This window comes from Haliotis rubra, unplaced genomic scaffold, assembly GCF_003918875.1.
Source record: "Haliotis rubra isolate DU_JTF1 unplaced genomic scaffold, ASM391887v1 Scf1635, whole genome shotgun sequence".
In the NCBI taxonomy this organism is placed as follows: Eukaryota; Metazoa; Mollusca; class Gastropoda; order Lepetellida; family Haliotidae; genus Haliotis; species Haliotis rubra.
Window position 1 is genome coordinate 116,988 of NW_025765598.1, and position 17,858 is coordinate 134,845.

The 17,858-nt window shown below is 38.2% G+C and overlaps 1 protein-coding gene and 1 long non-coding RNA gene across 2 annotated transcripts; both read left to right on the plus strand.

The window, feature by feature from the left end:
* Positions 1 to 3,020: 3,020 nt before the first annotated feature.
* On the plus strand, positions 3,021 to 9,420 carry LOC124271811 (meprin A subunit beta-like). Its single transcript, XM_046706959.1, has 12 exons — positions 3,021 to 3,148; positions 3,632 to 3,647; positions 4,005 to 4,027; positions 4,926 to 4,972; positions 5,120 to 5,200; positions 5,671 to 5,807; positions 6,042 to 6,217; positions 6,578 to 6,826; positions 7,505 to 7,528; positions 7,736 to 7,876; positions 8,640 to 8,887; positions 9,251 to 9,420. The coding sequence occupies exons 7-12, from the start codon at positions 6,121 to 6,123 to the stop codon at positions 9,347 to 9,349; spliced, it is 858 nt and encodes a 285-aa protein (XP_046562915.1). The 5' UTR covers positions 3,021 to 3,148; positions 3,632 to 3,647; positions 4,005 to 4,027; positions 4,926 to 4,972; positions 5,120 to 5,200; positions 5,671 to 5,807; positions 6,042 to 6,120; the 3' UTR covers positions 9,350 to 9,420.
* Positions 9,421 to 13,077: 3,657 nt separating this feature from the next.
* LOC124271801 lies at positions 13,078 to 13,824 on the plus strand. Its single transcript, XR_006897142.1, has 3 exons — positions 13,078 to 13,201; positions 13,357 to 13,372; positions 13,799 to 13,824. It is a non-coding gene; the product is annotated as an uncharacterized LOC124271801 (long non-coding RNA).
* The last annotated feature ends 4,034 nt before the right edge of the window (positions 13,825 to 17,858 follow it).

Genomic DNA, 17,858 nt, shown 5'->3' on the forward strand with positions numbered 1-17,858 from the left:
CTGAACTGATACAACTGAGCCACCTTTGCTCCAAAGTACTATAAATAGCAATCCAATCAAATTACAGTCATATGCGAGAGAAACATTCAGGGCATACCTAACTGCTCGTGTCATTCCGGCAAGTAGTTAGAAGATGCCCTGAATGTTTCTCTCGCATTCGACTGTAATTTGATTGGATTGCTATTACTAGTACTAAAAGCAACTCAATTATATAAAAATAAATCTCTTCACAGTGTGTTAACCACACTATTTTCAATCTCGCCCCAACCCTTGCCTGCAAAACAAAACCCATAAATGAAGCAAGTCTAGATTTCCAGCATTATCTGGTGTCTCCCACCAAACTGAGGCCTCTTTTTAATGTATTCCGGAAACTAAGAGCTAGTCTATAATTCCACAGAAGCTCTTATCAATGAATTTTTGTCTTGTCATCAGCCCTCAGAAATGTATTTATAACCAGGAATCTAGGAATGACATGACAGTTGGTGCCAGAACCGAGATAATGGCAGCCGAGGCAATTCCATAAAACATCTGTCTTGTGTTTTTCCATTGTCATGGTTACACATGGGGAATAACGCAAACACCTAAGCCACTGTGGGCTTGTAACGGTTTAATTTCTTCAAGTGGCATTTAGAAGCTGTTATGATGAAGGAGAACAATTTTTATGCATGGACGACTTCTTTACAGCAATAGATGTGACGTTGCGATCAAGAAAAGTGGTGATAACGGTGTTAGAATCTACACCGAAACGTCGCCTCTGTTTCTCGCAATAAAGAAGTTGTCTAACCATAAAAGCTTGTTCCTCTTCAAGTTTAACTCATTTATGAAAACCCCGATTTACATGCAGTAGACTCCTCGATTATCTTGTCACGTCTCCATTCTGTTTAGATATCTAATCGTATTGGCGTGGAATGCACCGGGTAATTGAAGATGACACATCATCTCAGGACAACTTGGCATGGACCTTCATTGAAATGAGGTCTGGAATACCAGAAGATGAGATAGATAGGTCTGTCTGATTCAGAGGCAGGTGGTGATTTGACTGTCGCATCCGTAATGCTTTAACGACGACTTACGATGGACACAGCGCTGCGAATCTGTAGTGGATTGTACACGAATATCCAGAAGTCACGAAAGTGAAGACGTGCTGAAGTTTATTGAACTTCTATGGGAACGTGCGTCCAAGGGTGTTTGTGGGAGGGATTTTGGGGGAAGGGACGGGAGGGGAGGGTGAATGGTAGTGGTTGCGGACATATACCGGTTTTATAGTGCCAGGTAATTGAAATTCTAAGCCACAGACACCGTATACCGACTCCTAGAACGACATTGCCTCATATCATTTTATGCCGGACATCTTTACAGTTCTTGTGCTATGCCACGGCCCAGGACAAGACCACCGACCTTCCCATCTACAGACAGACGCACTCTATCCACAAGCCCAAATTCGCGTAAAACCATACTCACTCACTCAGAACAACCAGTGGGAGCATATTTTTAGTACATGTTTCAGAATCTAAAACCATATGCATAATATTTGTGTGTAACCAAACCCACTTATCAAGCATGCGAACAAACTCTACTTCTTATATTGTATGACCAGACATTATTGAGAATTTTAGGATTATGTTTAATTGGATTTCTAGTATAAACAACCTTGACCAGCTATCAAGTGCTTGGTTTTATTCAAGAGAAACAACTCCGTTAATCCTTTTTCATTAGTTTGTGAAGGGTTATCCCCCTTTGTTTACTTGCTAGCAGACGACATTTTCAGTGATCCTCAGTATGGATGATTTAGAGAAGAGGACTGACTGACTGACTGACTGAGTTTGGTTTTACGCCGCTTTTAGCAATATTCCAGCAACATCACGGCGGGGGACACCAGAAATGGGCTTCACACAATGTACTAGAGAAGAGGAAGTTGATTTTAGAGTATTATAAGAAGGACATCAGATCAGCTAAAGTGATTTCAAGTAGAACAGGCATCCCTTTGTCCACTGTTTACCGTGTTTTGGAAAATATTGCAAATGGATATGGCACTGAGCACCAGGGGAGGCGCAGGTAGGCCCAGAAAATTGACTGTCCCGGTGACAGGAGGCGGCTTGGTATTCTTGTTTCTAAAAAACAAAGTCTGAAGGAGTTTAGACAACTTCTAAGGCTGGATATGATTGATAGAGGAACTGTGTGGCTGTCTGTAAGGAGAACAATTAGAACTGAGCTGTATGCAATGGGTTCGCAGAAAAGTCGAGGAATTCCATCACCGATCATGAAACCTGAACAAAAGGAGCGAAGGTTGAACTGGTGCTTACAGCATAGAAATTTTAAGTGGGACAATGTGATTTTGTCAGATGAAAGTTCTGTGTGGCTGTTTCTAATACACTGAAATTCTGGACCCAAACAAAGTGAAAAACCTTTGTATCAGCGCCCAAAGTACAGTCGAAATTTAACGTGTGGGGTGGCATATCTGTGTTAGGGGCAACGCCCTCTGTGTATTTGAAGGGGAATATGAACAGTGAGCAGTACACAGATATTCTCGAGGGACATTTACTTCCATCTGCTCACGTGTTCTATGGAAATTGTTTGATTTTCCAGCAGGACAACGACCCAAAACATCGTTCAAAGCATTCACAGGCCTGGTTTCGGACCCAAAATATGACATTATTAGATTGGCTGCTATAGCCCTTGACCCATGTCAATAAGAAAAATCTGACAAATATGCTGTGAAATGAAAGAAGAGGTGGTCCGATATTGGGACAGCATGGACCACGACTCTAACTTCTTTGATCAGTAGTATGCCCCGCCGCATTGAAGCCTGCATTGCTGCCAATGGTGACTTGACAAAATACTAACTGTTCACCTGTCTTTGAATCTGGAGTTATGTTCTGCTAATATTCACATTTAATACGTGAACAATGAGAGAAAAATAAAAAACTGCAATCTTAAATTCTCAAAATTTCTGGATTGTACTGTACTATCCGGCGAGATATATATGCCGCCATGTGACACATTCCCAATATTTTTATCAGAAAAAACTGGTATCTGGACATATTTATAAACCGGACACGCACCTCTCCCAGACTTTCATTGACAAGTCATGTTGAGAGTTGTTCTCGCCTTGTGTTTTGGGTACACCCTAGCTGTGCCTCTGGGCCAGGTACGTGAGGACGCCTATAGATGAACTGCTCTTATTTTACCTCTAATTATAGTTACATTTTAAACGCAGCGTCGCGTTTTTTATACAAACCTTTAAACATATAATGTCCTGGACTGTATCGTTTTTATAAACCATATCATCAGCTTCGAATTTTTGTCACATTTGCATTTTCTTTGGAGTTTCCAGGAACACATTTGACTTAGATTTAAAGGTCAGTGTTCATAACTTAGAAACCCCATTAATATGTCCTCATGGAAACTTTTAAGTTACACAAGCCGGAACTGATGTAAGGTTTTGCTGTGTTTAAGTTTGAGAGATCGCCTTGTGTGAATTGATGTTGTAATAATTTAACTAAAACAGATGTCATAGTATGTATTGATGTTTTTATAATGATACACCCACGCTCAAATACATAGTAGTCCAAACAGTTTCGTATTTTTCATGTGTTCTGATATAATTATGTTTGATGATTTTTCTCATCAGGCCCCAGCCTTCGACCGTAAGTACGACATTAACAACCGACACACGTTACAACCATTACAGAAAATGTAGAGCATTTATGCATATTAAGTATAATTTACCAGCAACAATAATGTATGCATCTTCTGTTTAAGATATGGCGCAAAACTTTTATGCCGCCACTGTAATATTATTAGAGTTATTAAGGTATTATACGCATCATGATGATGATAATATTTAAGATCACCAACAATGTTGTTAATAATAAAAGATTGTTTATAACAGGTTAACTTTATCAAATAGGAAAAATATGGAAAATAAGACAAACAGATGCATCGTTATTCCATATGATGATCGATTTAAACCTCATATTGTAAACCTATATATATTCTTACAGCGGCGTACCCTGAAGAAACCCTGGTGAGTTAAGTGATAAAACATTATTATATATAACGATATGATTTTACATTGTAATTTCTACTGTGACATCTACATGTAGGTGATGTACTGTAATGTGATTTGCAAAATGGCAATTTTCGAAAGTTAAATGAGATATAAAAATCTTATGTACAGGATATTAATGCTTGTTTCTACACAAGAGTCACTTCGAGTGTTGTGAATAGTACATGTTGAACAGCATAAGCATTTCAGTAAAAACATCAGCAATATGCACTTTAACGTCCCATAAGTTCACTGTGAAGTGAGTAAGTGAGTGAGTTGAGTTTTACGCTGCACTCTTGTAACATTCAAGCTATATGGCGGCGGTCTCTAAATAATCGAGTCTTGGCCAGACAATCCTGTGATCATGATCATCTATCTGCGCATCTAGGAACCGATGACATAGTGTCAACCAAGTCAGCGAGCCTAACCATCCCATCCCGTTAATAGTCGCCTCTTACGACAAGCATGGGTTACTGAAGATCAATATTCTAACCCGGACCTTCACGGGTATCACTGTGAAGACTAGTGCCCCTTAGGCGTTTCAGAAACCGACGAATTGCTTCCAATTCCGTTATTGTCCGAATATGTTTTTAGGTTTGTCAGCAGCATATTGTGATCATGGCTTCACCAAGGCGGTATATATAGATGTGTTCGGAGTTTCGGCCTTTACTGATAACGCGCCTTGATAAGACTGACATATTGACCCACCGGCCTAAAACCAACATACTCACTTAAATCATCGACGGTTATCTGTTTAGTTCTCATTCAGGATTCTTCAGATGAAGATAAATTCAATGATGTGGACAGGTGCACAGTCATTGATAAATCTGAGTATGAAGTTCCATGTATATGGTAAACCTTATGTCTTCCCCCACAGGTCTCTTTGAGGGTGATATCATTCTTCATCCGGGACAAAATCCTAAGGTAATTAATCATCTGTATATCGATACTTTATGCCCCCTAAAAGAGCTGAATCAAAACAGTTTTCTCATATAACATATCTACTTGATTAATTCCAAAATTTGAAGTATAGAAATCCAAGACTAAATACAACATATTTTTCCTTTGAAGGGCCAGAAATGCTCAAAAGGAACAGGAATTATAGATGGCCAAACGGGGTCATCCCCTACGTAATTGACACCAACCATTTCAGTGAGTACTGTTTGCATTATATTAACGCATATAGCATGATCCACGTGTTGTGACGTCAGCTGGATGACGTATAGCTAGAAAATTTCGTGACCTTGACATACGTTTTACATCTTGGGTTTTCTTATTGTTTCATCGTCATTCTAGAAGTTGGTGTGTCAAAATTGAAGCATAAGAGTTTTACGGATAACAACGTTTTGAGCGATTGCCTGATAACAGCGTAAGAATCTACAAGGGAAACATCACTCTATGCAATAAACAAGTAGTTGTTATCCATGAAGTCTTCATTTGTGGTTTTCTCTTTCTGAAGAGCTCAACTATATTAAGACAACATGTTGACAAAATGTAGATTTTCTTTTGAATTCCTTAGTGCAATGATTTTGTAGATTTTCAAAACAATATAACAATGAATTCATTGAGATTTTGAAATCTATTGTAGTTTTTACTTGGTTATCTTTGTGGTATGTACCCAGGTTCCTCTGAGCAGACGACAATCCACCAAGCCATAAGCAACCTACAGGAAAAACCAAGGTCAATGGTAAAGCCTGCCTTACATTCAAACCCCTCGTACCAACGAGGTCGCCCACATCAAATACCAGGGAGGAAGCGGGTACACCGAACTTTACTTTGTGTTGTCAACAAATGTATTCATTGTTTATTTTAACTATGACGATGTTTCTGCTGGTTGAACAATTTGCGTAATGCTGATGTTGTTGAAACTGAACCCATGAACTTATAATTACTGTTTAAAGTTGCATTACACATACTAACTCACCCATCCGTTTGAAAATGAACCTATCCTGGTGTCAGGGATGTTGTTGTGATGATGCCGTCGCTGTTGTAGATGTCACACCCAGTAGGCTATCACCATAGTGTGTCTGGTGTCACCCTTTGGTGTTGGATGTGGCAGAATCGGCACCATCATGCACGAGACGATGCACGCCCTTGGGTTCTGGCACGAGCAGAGCCGCCCTGACAGAGATAACTACGTCACTATTGACTTTAGCAACATCCAGAGTGGTGATTCAAGATTGAAATTACAGAAAAGAATTAATTAAAAAGCTTGTAGTTATTGCTATAAATTGATTTTTTAAAATATAACAGCGAAACGTGAATTGAGTTATCAAACCAGTTAACTGACCTGTAAGTTGGTTTCATCCAAAAGTAAAACTATACATAATCGAACATCGTTGTGTCGAAGTTGAAGGTACCTACGTTATCCAATGATTGACATAACCGTAAAATTATTACTCTATAAGGAACCTTTAACTTCGAGACATCCGTATGTCCGAGTAATGAATGTTCGACACAAAGGTATTTGCCTCTATTTCTCTGCGATAATGGTTATAATCTGTTATTTCAATGATGGTATTGTTTCAGGACACGAACACAACTTCGACAAGTACACCACGACCCAGGTCGACACTCTTGGACTCCAGTACGACTACGAGTCTGTCATGCACTACAACGCCTACAGCTTTGCCGTCGACCGCAGGAAGCCAACGATTATTGTCAAGCAGAAAGGAGCAGTCATTGGACAGAGAACTCACCTCAGTCCTTTCGACATCAAGGAGATCCAGATGTACTATGGTTGCTTGTCCACACAAGGCTCCCAAAACACACCAGCCCGTAAGTTCACTAAATGCTTCACACAGGATTGAGGATTAGCTCTGAAACGTGTAAAGAATAGAAAGAAGTTGTTCTCCATAAAACGTGTTAGGTATTCCAGTTTGTTCAACTTCTAAATGCCTTTCAAGCACTTCAAACCTTCTGTTTGCTATAGTGACATAGATGTAGGTCACGTTTTCCCCAATATACCCCTGATACTATCAGAACAAGAGGTAAATGAGTGAGTGAATTAGTTACTTTTACGCCGATTTTAGCATTATTCTAGCAATATCACGGAGGGGGGACACCAGAAATGGGCTTCACACTTTGTACCCATCTACAAATACCCCCACCCATCCCAAAGAAATGGATATTAAATTTATTATTTATTTGATATGTGTATCAAGGGTGACAATACATCACATCAGTATCTCAAAAGAGGTAATGAGCACATGACAATATGTGAAGTCAAATTCTGGTGTTCCCTGTCGTAATATTGCTGGAATATTGCTAAAACAGTCGTAAAACCTTACTCTCATGGTTTATTGAAATCCATATTTCACAGTGCACGGCAATGAGTGAACTTTGACTTTCCACTTTGTTTTTGTATTTCAACCTTTGAGAAACAGAAATAAAAGTTTTGTTGAATGTTAGAAATAACATCATAACCATGACATTGTTCTCAAATTTATATTTCAGCCGCAACTCTGTCACCTGTCCAATGTAAGTACTGATTTAACACTTGTTAAGGGAAAATTATATGAATATGCAATAAGTTCACGTTCTGGTACTTTGTTATGCCATTCTATAAAATCACTCTCTTATAATTACAAATCCCGACAATCAATAACAAAAAAACATACTAAACTTCCGCAGCAACCAGTTTATCTCCACACATCACCCAAAAGCGGTTTCTCTGTGTTTAACCAGCTGCAGAAACCTGTACCTTCCAAAGTAACTACTGCACATGGAGCAATGTCGGGGGAGACAATATGGACTGGATCCGTCGCAGAGGCGGTACTCCCAGTGTAGGAACAGGCCCCACTTCTGACCACTCCGGCTCATCATCAGGTCAGCAAATGACGAGGTCAAACTATATATCTAACAGTTCAGCAAACCTACATTAACCCTGGATGCACCCTGTTTCTCACAAATTACCTGCCCTTGAGTTTCATCAACTTTTTACCGACCAATCAAAAGTCGACACAATGCGCGGCAACGGACAAGGGAGGTAACTCATATTACCAAGAAACCAAGACACCACTGTTTGTGATGAACATTTCCATCAAAAAGACTTTTTAGGGCCTTCATTTGTCAGTCGATACTGAATATGTCTCCCAAACTCAATCACGGTAAACAGCACTGGCCGCAATATTGTTGTATTGCCTACCTAACATTGAGGCTGGTAGACTCAATTGGGTAGCCAGTCTAGTTGGTATATTGAAATCAAGGGCGGGTAAGTTGAGATTGGGAGAATCAGGTGAATGTATTTGAGGGACTTGTGTAGGATTACCGAAATGCGAGTCCTGGAGATGTACAGGTTCGCTGAGACTTCAACTGTATGTCGATTATAGGTTGTACACGAATACGTTCTAGTTCATTTAACCATGAAAATGATAGTATCTACCTTCTTTTTATTTTCAGCCCCTTAAATTCGACTAATACTGAACATGATGATGATGATAATTGCAACAACAACAATAAACATAAACATACACATAAATGAAGAATACAGTGGTGACCATCAATATATCTATTCCTGAAACTGTCTAAAAGTATTTATTTTTAATTTTCAATAGCATTAATAATAGTGTTTTAATGTTGGTGTTGCAAGGTTACTACGCCTACCTTGAAGCGTCAGGACACTCCAGACAGAAGGGGTACCTGCTGTCTCGCCACCTGCCCGCGGGACACTACTGTTTCAGCATGTACTACTATATGAGTGGCCAAGATGAAGGCAGCCTTAAGACGGAGGCTGTTTTGTCTGATAACTCAAGGAGGGTTATTCACACCACTTCTGGTAACCAGGGCAACGCGTGGCATCACTACCTCGTTAACTTGAATGTGAACGGAAACTTTCAAGTAAGCATTTATGATGGGAAACAAATACAATGTTGTGTCGAAGTTAAATGACCTGCTTAATATATTGAATTATCCGCAACATGGAGACTTGAATCAGGGTCCAAGCTTTTACTTAAAGGCCACAGTAAGTACGTTTTTTGACCGTACGCATTTTCAGTACAGTGAACTTCGATCTTTTACCATCCGAGGCCGTTAGGTCAATGTTTTTAATATTCATATCATTCGATCTTAGTTTATTGACAGTTTGCAATATTAGACAAGAATGTTGTATTAAATTGCTTATTGTATGACATAAATACACATTTGATGGACATTCTGTAAAAATCATTCCTCTTGTCAATGACACTTTTGTTGCATCTTCAGATCGAGATCGAAGGTGACATCGGCAACAACTACAGAAGCGACATCGCCATCGATGACATTACAATCCATAACGGCGACTGTTCCAGTCTTCCCGGATAGAGGGGCCCAGACATATGGACATTTGAGATGCAGCAACAACATCGAGTCAATAAACAATATCGAAATTCAAATATGGAGTTGTTGTTACAGTCCGTTTGAGACCAAATGATACCGATGAATTGCAATTTAACACAAAAAACAAATAGACATATAAAAGAATCAAACCAACACGGACTGCAATAAAAACAACAGACCAACTCTAGAAAACAATTGCATTATTTTTGTCACAAAAATAAAAAAGTTGTTTTAGAAACTGTCGTAATTTATTTGTGCGTTTTCCCAGGAACAGCGCGAAAAGCGAGATGCACGTGCGTTAGTGGGTTCTCAACAAATGTTTGAGCTGGTGAGATGACACGCACCCCAGCTGCACAGGCAGTGCGCTGTATGTACTTAGTAATTATAATTGCATACTTGGGTCACCCCCTGTCATTTTCATTCTGTAAGATATCATAGACTTTGTAAATTATTGACTTTCATTTTCTCTCACTTTGTCAATCAGCAGAAATCACATGTCTCTGACGTCACTAATGCACGTGCATCTCGCTTTTCGCGCTGTTCCTGTAGTTGCCAATGCGCCCTTGTAACAAACTGGGAAAACGCACAAATAAATGATGACAGTTTCTTAAACAACGTTTTTATTTTGTGACAAAAATAATGCAATTGTATTCTAGAGTTGGTCTGTTGTTTTTTATTGCAGTCCGCGTTTAGTTGTATACACATGTATAAACTATCGCAACACACCATACTTTTCATGGCATCAATATGTTACCATTAACCATAGTAAAGGAATTTATCCAAACCTCGATTCATCTTACTATCAGGATATTGACCCTCAAGGAATAATACATGGCAAATCTAAACGCAAAACGAAAGAAAAACTAGTTTATTCAGAGAAGATTCTGGCGTCGTACAAAACGTTGTCGGCCTCACCTCGAAAATGATGCAAATGCAGCTGTTTTTATGTTTTATTTTTCTACATATTATCTGTCAACCTCCAGCAAATTGGTTTTGCTTTGTTCCAGCCTCACGATCCCCACTTTGGTACCCCTAAACACGCAAAATCTGCCATAAATTCATCACAAACATCAGGGAACAAAATATGGAAGAAACCTTTTTTTGTGTGTTTGAGGTAGGTACAAGTCCTCTAGAATCAAACTTAGATATTAAAGTGCATAAAAAAGCAATTTGAAACTTTAATCGCTTGTTAAAGTGACTCCCCCTTCATGCTTACTGAAAGAGCTTGCTTTGGAGACACTATCGATCCCTCTTTCAGTTGACGTAATCATAAGGACATAACTTATTCTAATGTTTTCACTTATTCATACATGATGCCAAGGGTTCAAACTAAATACAAGTGTCAGCCCTCAATATATTGTAAACAGTGCCAGTTTGAATATCTGGACACAATATTTTTGAAAGATTAAAATGGGGGTGTCCCGAAAACAGCCACCTTCTAAATATAAATCAAGCAATCCAAATCTTTGACTGTGGATTATGACGGGAAGTCATCCCAATACTACACTGAACATATTTCATATGATATTATCTGAGGGCATACCATTATCCAAGAGGTACCAAATGACGGTTCGTTTTTTCATTTTCTGCAATTTTAAAAGAATATTTACCCCATTGTGTTGTGATGACTAATATCTCGTTAACCACTGTGAGATTACCCACAATATGTGAAATGTTGCATATGGCTTTCCGAACGATTCCTTCAAAATAAAATGGAAGCTCTTCAAACAATGGACATCGAGAATATAGTTAGGCCGACTACTTTTTTAACGACCCTCGTACACCCTCAAGAAATCACCGAGCAACAACCGAGCACAGTATCAATATGTGGTGTAACCTACGCCAACTACGTTTAATTTATCACCTCTGACCCTCCACCTAATTAACTGTATCATAGGTTGAAGTTGACGTTGAGGTTTTGTGTTCCATTCTTGATGGAGGGGCTTGTTCCAATACATCAAGATGTGGTACTGTAGAATCACTCTGGAGTATTCTGCGACCCATAATATGCCGAACATGCTCTATGGGATTGCGATCTGGACTCCTGGCGCCTCAAGTTAGCGTTGCTATATACAGTCGATTGACGTAAGGAATCACCAACAAGTGCACGGTATGGCCTAGCATTGTCGTCCATGAAGACTGACCTTGTTTTCGTATGAAAATGTTTTCTGGTCAATCGGCTGATTGTCCCTTGTAAAAATCTCCAGTGACCATCATAGTTGATTTTCGAGGTTATCGAGCAGTTTACTGAATGTCTTATTTGCTTTATTACGGGTACGTGTATTGCACGTGATCTACGATTTGATTGTAGCACGTGCACATCTAAACCCAATGCCCGATTGGTATAAAAATACACACACAAACAGACATACTTTGTCATGAATATAAATAGCTATACAGGGTTAAACATAATAGCTGTTGTGATATTATTTTATGTATATTACATATGCAGGTTAGAACCACGGTCTGCCTTAAACTATGTAATAATGTCATTGTTTCATTATAGTAATGACACTGGTGGCCCGGACGTTTTATGTCCAGTGTTGTGCAGTGTTCCGAAACGTATTATCATTGGACCGAATCCCAGATTCGTCCTGATCATGTTATAGATTTTCCATTGCTATATTAAAGCTCGTAGGTTTCACCCAAACGTAAACAATTAACATCAGAATTGCTCCGTGTCTCCTCACACATCAAGGTGACAAGCAGTGGTAAGACTGACGTACAGTTCCAAACTTTTCGAGAAAACCTGGTGTTATCAGTGGTCCATTTCCTATTTTGTCCTTTACACCAAATGGAATCTATTTTTCAGGATTTGTGTAATATGAAGTCTCACTGCCTGGCTCTCTTCCTTCCTCCCTCATTGACTGACTTACCCACTCACTCACAAAAACGCTACTAATAGTGCCATGTCCTGATCTGTCTTGATGTTACTCTTCACCAGTGCCGGACATTCATAGAAGCGACTGTATGCTTGAGCGAGTGTGTAATTCAAAAATGATTGTAGGAAAAAAAAGTATTGGAATATAAGACTTTGTAGACTGAAGTAACTATGTGCTATTACAAATATTACTTGAACACATCCTGCAAATTGATATATGATTATACATGTATTATATTATATGTATAGATTATATTGGTTATGATATTGGTTCATTATTCCACCAATAAATGTGTGAACTCATTCTTTTTTTCCTGTTTCTTTTTTTCCTGATGCTTTTTTTCCGATTACCATTCAAAATGTATTCCTATCACATGACGTGATAATAATAGTGCATATGGGCTACATTAAAAACAACAACACATGTACACATGTGTACAGTAAACAGTGGGACTGATCATAACAGTGGGTAAAGAAATGAGTATTGAGCTTGGATTTAAAGGTATCAGAGACAAGTTTTAGAGACAAGGGATAGCCAGATCTACAAGACCGGAACAGTGTACGAGTCTCTGACCAAAGGTTTGTAGCTTGTAGTGTGGTACTGCCAGATTCTGATGCTGTGACCGAAGTTCAGGGGCTGGAACATAGGAAGAGGTTAGTTCTTGGGGAGTCTGACCGTAAGGAGACTTGTATGCAGACAGAGTATCTTGAATGAGAAATGTTGCCTTTTATTTCAAAGGATGTTATGTCACTTTAAGGAGTAAAATCGAGATTACGAAACTTGAAACCAACACGTAACACTTTGATAATGGCCAAATGTCCACCTCCACGGTCTTATCAAGATGAAAAGTCGGCATATTCTTTACTAATTATTTAGAACGGTTTAAGGAGTCAACATGTTGGGGATTGTCCTTATCCTGGTCGTTGGGCATGCTCTTGCTGTGCCACTTGATCAGGTCAGTACACATTGGTTACATCATAGACGATCTCTTCAGGTCATTACTGATTACATGTTGTTAAATTTTTGAAATTATACCAATGCATATTCCACTCAGTTAACGCTTAGGTTGTTTTTAAAGAAAATATAAACTTCCCCTCTTCTCTTATTCAGCTCCCAAAGTTCGATGGTAAGTACTTTGCAGATAAACTCATGTACATTATAGCTTTAAGGGAAGCTCTTTTATAAGCGAGTATCTATGAAAGAATTATAGTATTCTTTTACAAAACCTGTTTATCAATGTTGACTGATATAACAGTCACGTATGGCGTGACATACACACAATCTGGGAAAGGCATACGCCATCTTACCTTAATGACAGACAATCACAGGCAAATGCAAATTATAGAAGATACTTGTTAATATTGTATAATTGACCATTTGTTTTAGATATTTAGATAAATATCATTTTTCAATTCTTGCACGCATAAGTACATTTTTCAGTATCCATATTGCATAGCCAGTTTTGTGGTTTTCATATTTCCCCTCCTTCTTTCAATATTACATTGTGGTTTTAAAATTAGAATATGTTACAGTTAGAGATCTTTATTTCTAGAGGCGTTCCCGGAAGAGAACCCTGGTAAGACATAACACGTCACAATTTAATTCTGACTCACAAAAGTCCAGAAACTCTCCGCACTGTGGGCACTTTCTGACAAGGGATTTGACCTAATTAAACATGCAGTTGTTATGAATATATGCCAAGGATGAAAAATGAAAAAAATTCTTTCGAAAACTTTAAATTTAAACTCGCTCGCCCATGGGCAGGCCCATAAGGAACAGTGGCCATGGGCCGGCCCATGGGCGAGAATGTTTAATTTCGATCAGAATTCATGTTTTGAGGTTGTAAATGAATGAGTGTATGTTTGTAAGCATCATGAAACAAATTTCAACTCATTTTGACTTAATTCGACTAATTTAGAGCGATATTAAAAATCTCGCCCATGGGCGAAAACATTTTGGCCCATGGGCGAGAATATTGACTTTTACTCAAAATATATGTTTTTCCATGTTTTGGAAGTTGTAAATGAATGAATGTATGTTTATAAGTATCATGAAACAAAATTCAACTCATATTGACTTAATTCGACTAACTTAGAGCGATATTAAAAAATCTCGCCCATGGGCGAAACACATTTTGGCCCATGGGCGAGAATATTTACTTTTATTCAAAATATGTGTTTTTCCATGTTTTGGAGGTTGTAAATGAATGAGTGTATGTTTATAAGTACCATGAAACAAAATTCAACTCATATTGACTTAATTCGACGAACTTAGAACGATATTAAAAATCTCGCCCATGGGCGAAAATAGGTTGGCCCATGGGCGAGAATATTTACTTTTACTCAAAATATGTGTTTTTCCATGTTTTGAGGTTGTAAATGAATGAGTGTATGTTTGTAAGCATCATGACACAAATTTCAACTCATTTTGACTTAATTCGACTAATTTAGAGCGATATTAAAAAATCTCGCCCATGGGCGAAAAACAGTTTGGCCCATGGGCGAGAATATTGACTTTTACTCAAAATACATGATTTTCCATGTTTTGGAAGTTGTAAATGAATGAATGAATGTATGTTTATAAGTATCATGAAACAAAATTCAACTCATATTGACTTAATTCGACTAACTTAGAACGATATTAAAAAATCTCGCCCATGGGCGAAAAATAGGTTGGCCCATGGGCGAGAATATTTACTTTTACTCAAAATATGTGTTTTTCCATGTTTTGGAGGTTGTAAATGAATGAGTGTATGTTTATAAGTATCATGAAACAAAATTCAACTCATGTTGACTTAATTCGACTAACTTAGAACGATATTACAAAATCTCGCCCATGGGCGAAAAATAGGTTGGCCCATTGGCGAGAATAATTACTTTTACTCAAAATATATGTTTTCCATGTTTTTGGGGTATGGTGGTTTATCCCTTATTATAAACATATTAATTATTACTTTAGCTCTCACCTACCTCATCATATGTAGTCACTAGGCACTTAAAACATTAGAAGTAATGCCATGAAATGTGGCTCGTCAATGGTATGCGTGTACGAACGGATAATATCAAAACATACCGTCAGAACAGTCAAAATTAAGAAATTGTTGAATATGAAATATTACTGTTAATTTGTAATTCTTGGAACATAAACAGTATTGTGAGAGCTTAAAAATGTAACTGCATTGAAATATGTCTTGTCAATCCTATTGACATTTGCCAATAACCACTTCCAAATAAAATAAATAGTCCATGCTGCTTCAGAACAAATATAGGTCAATTAGGGAGCCCCAACTGGGTAATTAAGGAGAGAAGTCAATACACTGTCACTTCCTGCCCAGGACGTCACACGTCACCACTCGGGAGCGAAGGGCCTTGTCAAACCTCCTCACAAAGGAAACAAAAAGCATCAAAACTGTGTTTTTATTCTACGTGACACTCGGTATGTCGTCATAGTATTCATTGTTGAATAACTTCTATCGTGGGCAACCCCACACTTGCGAGGTGTACCTACCCAGGTTCGCACGTTTCGTTTTAATATTTTGTGATCAATTATTTTGTAATTCCCGTCTGCCCGTCACGGCTATTCTTCGCCCGAGGTTTAAGGGAGTGAGTCTATTATATTAATTGTATTTTTTATTGTGTCGTTTAACGAGCTGGACACGGAGTGCTGTTATCATGAATGTTATCATATATTAGTGGGATGCATTGATAGTAATGAAAACTTATAAGAAGATAGTGTACCTCAACATACAAACCTATCCCGATATCTCTCATCGTCACTCTCATGTCAATCCATTGTGACTGTTGCAGTCCTCCTGTACATCCTGTATATATCAGCAAGTTGGGTTTTTTTATTTAGGATTTATTATTGCTAAACACACATTTAACCGAGATGAAGAAGGGGGTCTCAAATTCCATGTATGCTTTTGCTCTCATAAGTTAGACATCCCATTTGTCAGACACGCCAATTATCAGACAACTTTGGATCAATCAGGCGTGACTGTGATTACAAACCTAGTTTTACCCAGTGGCGTAATAGACCCGTCCCATAGACTAACGAGATGTTTTCATATTAGTGGTTAGTGGTATATTTTAACACTAATTATGAGTTTGTTACTTTTTGTGCAGAAATACTTTGATCAGAATACTAATATTAATTGACTTCGGCTTCTCACAGTTTGTGTTCATAATGTTCACTTTGATCAAAACAGGATTATAGATTTCCCATGTAACTAATTGAGTTACTCCCAGCGGTACAATGGTGGATACGAATGGCTGTTGGGCTTCCTCTGCTCCCCCTAGGAATAACTGACAAGAAACTTGAAACCAAGATGGAGTAAACAGTTAAAACATAAACTCAATGAAGCTGCAGGTTTGCACCTTAACAATAAAAAATCAAAACAACACAAATATTTAATAAGAATAAATAACCATCACTAAGCTATCGATAGTCACACATTCTATTGATGGATCGATAATTTTCATTTCTACCATCGATTAATTGCTTTCGGAATAATTGCAATTCATCGATAGTTTGATGCATCATTACAGCCCTATTAATTATATGGCTTAATATATTCTTAAGCACATAACTTTGTTAAAGGTAACAGTGCAGTGTACCTGCGTGCAACGAACCATAACTTATGTTGATTTGACGTGTCTGGGACGTCTAACTGATCGGAGGACACCAGAGAGTAAGTTGCATGCAATATTTTAATATTGCCCTTGTGGATTGCCATTATGATTTGCACACATTATGTTTTGCAGACAGTGTACATCACTATCTATGTAATTGTATTATTGTTATGGAGCGGCATTGACATGCATGTTTATGTTTGTTTGCCAATCCCGTCATGATTACTTGAAGAAAACATGTTTAAACTATACATTGAACTATCCATAGTATTAATATGTAGTCTTTACATTAGGCAATGAGGAATACACAATATATTCAAGACTGAGTTTGATTTTACCTTTTAAAATTGTCAATATTTTGCAACAGCCGAAAAGATTTACCTTGACCTCGTTATGCACAGGTCCGTGGATGTGGTCTCTCGGTATTTTAGAAACTATGTCGTTAAGACAGTTGAGAGTGTTGATCTGTATGCAGTCTTTCTGCATGCATTTTCACGAGATCCATTCTCCCCTTTTCCTCTTTTTCACTATGAACTTATAACCATTTACACAAAGGTATCTTTCACCACGAAATGTAGCGTGAGCTGAGTTAACACATTTTACATTTGGTAGAAAGCTAGTGTCCATATTCCCTTAAAACAACACCGTCGTCACAACATCAAACATCCAAGGATTTTTACCTCGACCCAAAGGTCTAACCAGAGACCATATAATAGATCTATTATATGGTCTCTGGTCTAATCTGGGTCTACCCAGTAGACATCAGTTGCTTGATAACGGTTTTAGCAGCTACGCCGAAACGGGGTGTCCCCAGTTTGCCAGCAGATATTTTTAAAATTTCAGGTCACTGAACCATGCTAATCTCTTGAAACAACAGGTGATACACTTTTTAGGCCTAAAATTATCCAGTTGGGCAGATACCGCTCATTAGGCTATGTGGGACTTCATGCCTCACTGGTTTTATGGGATTACGGTTCACCT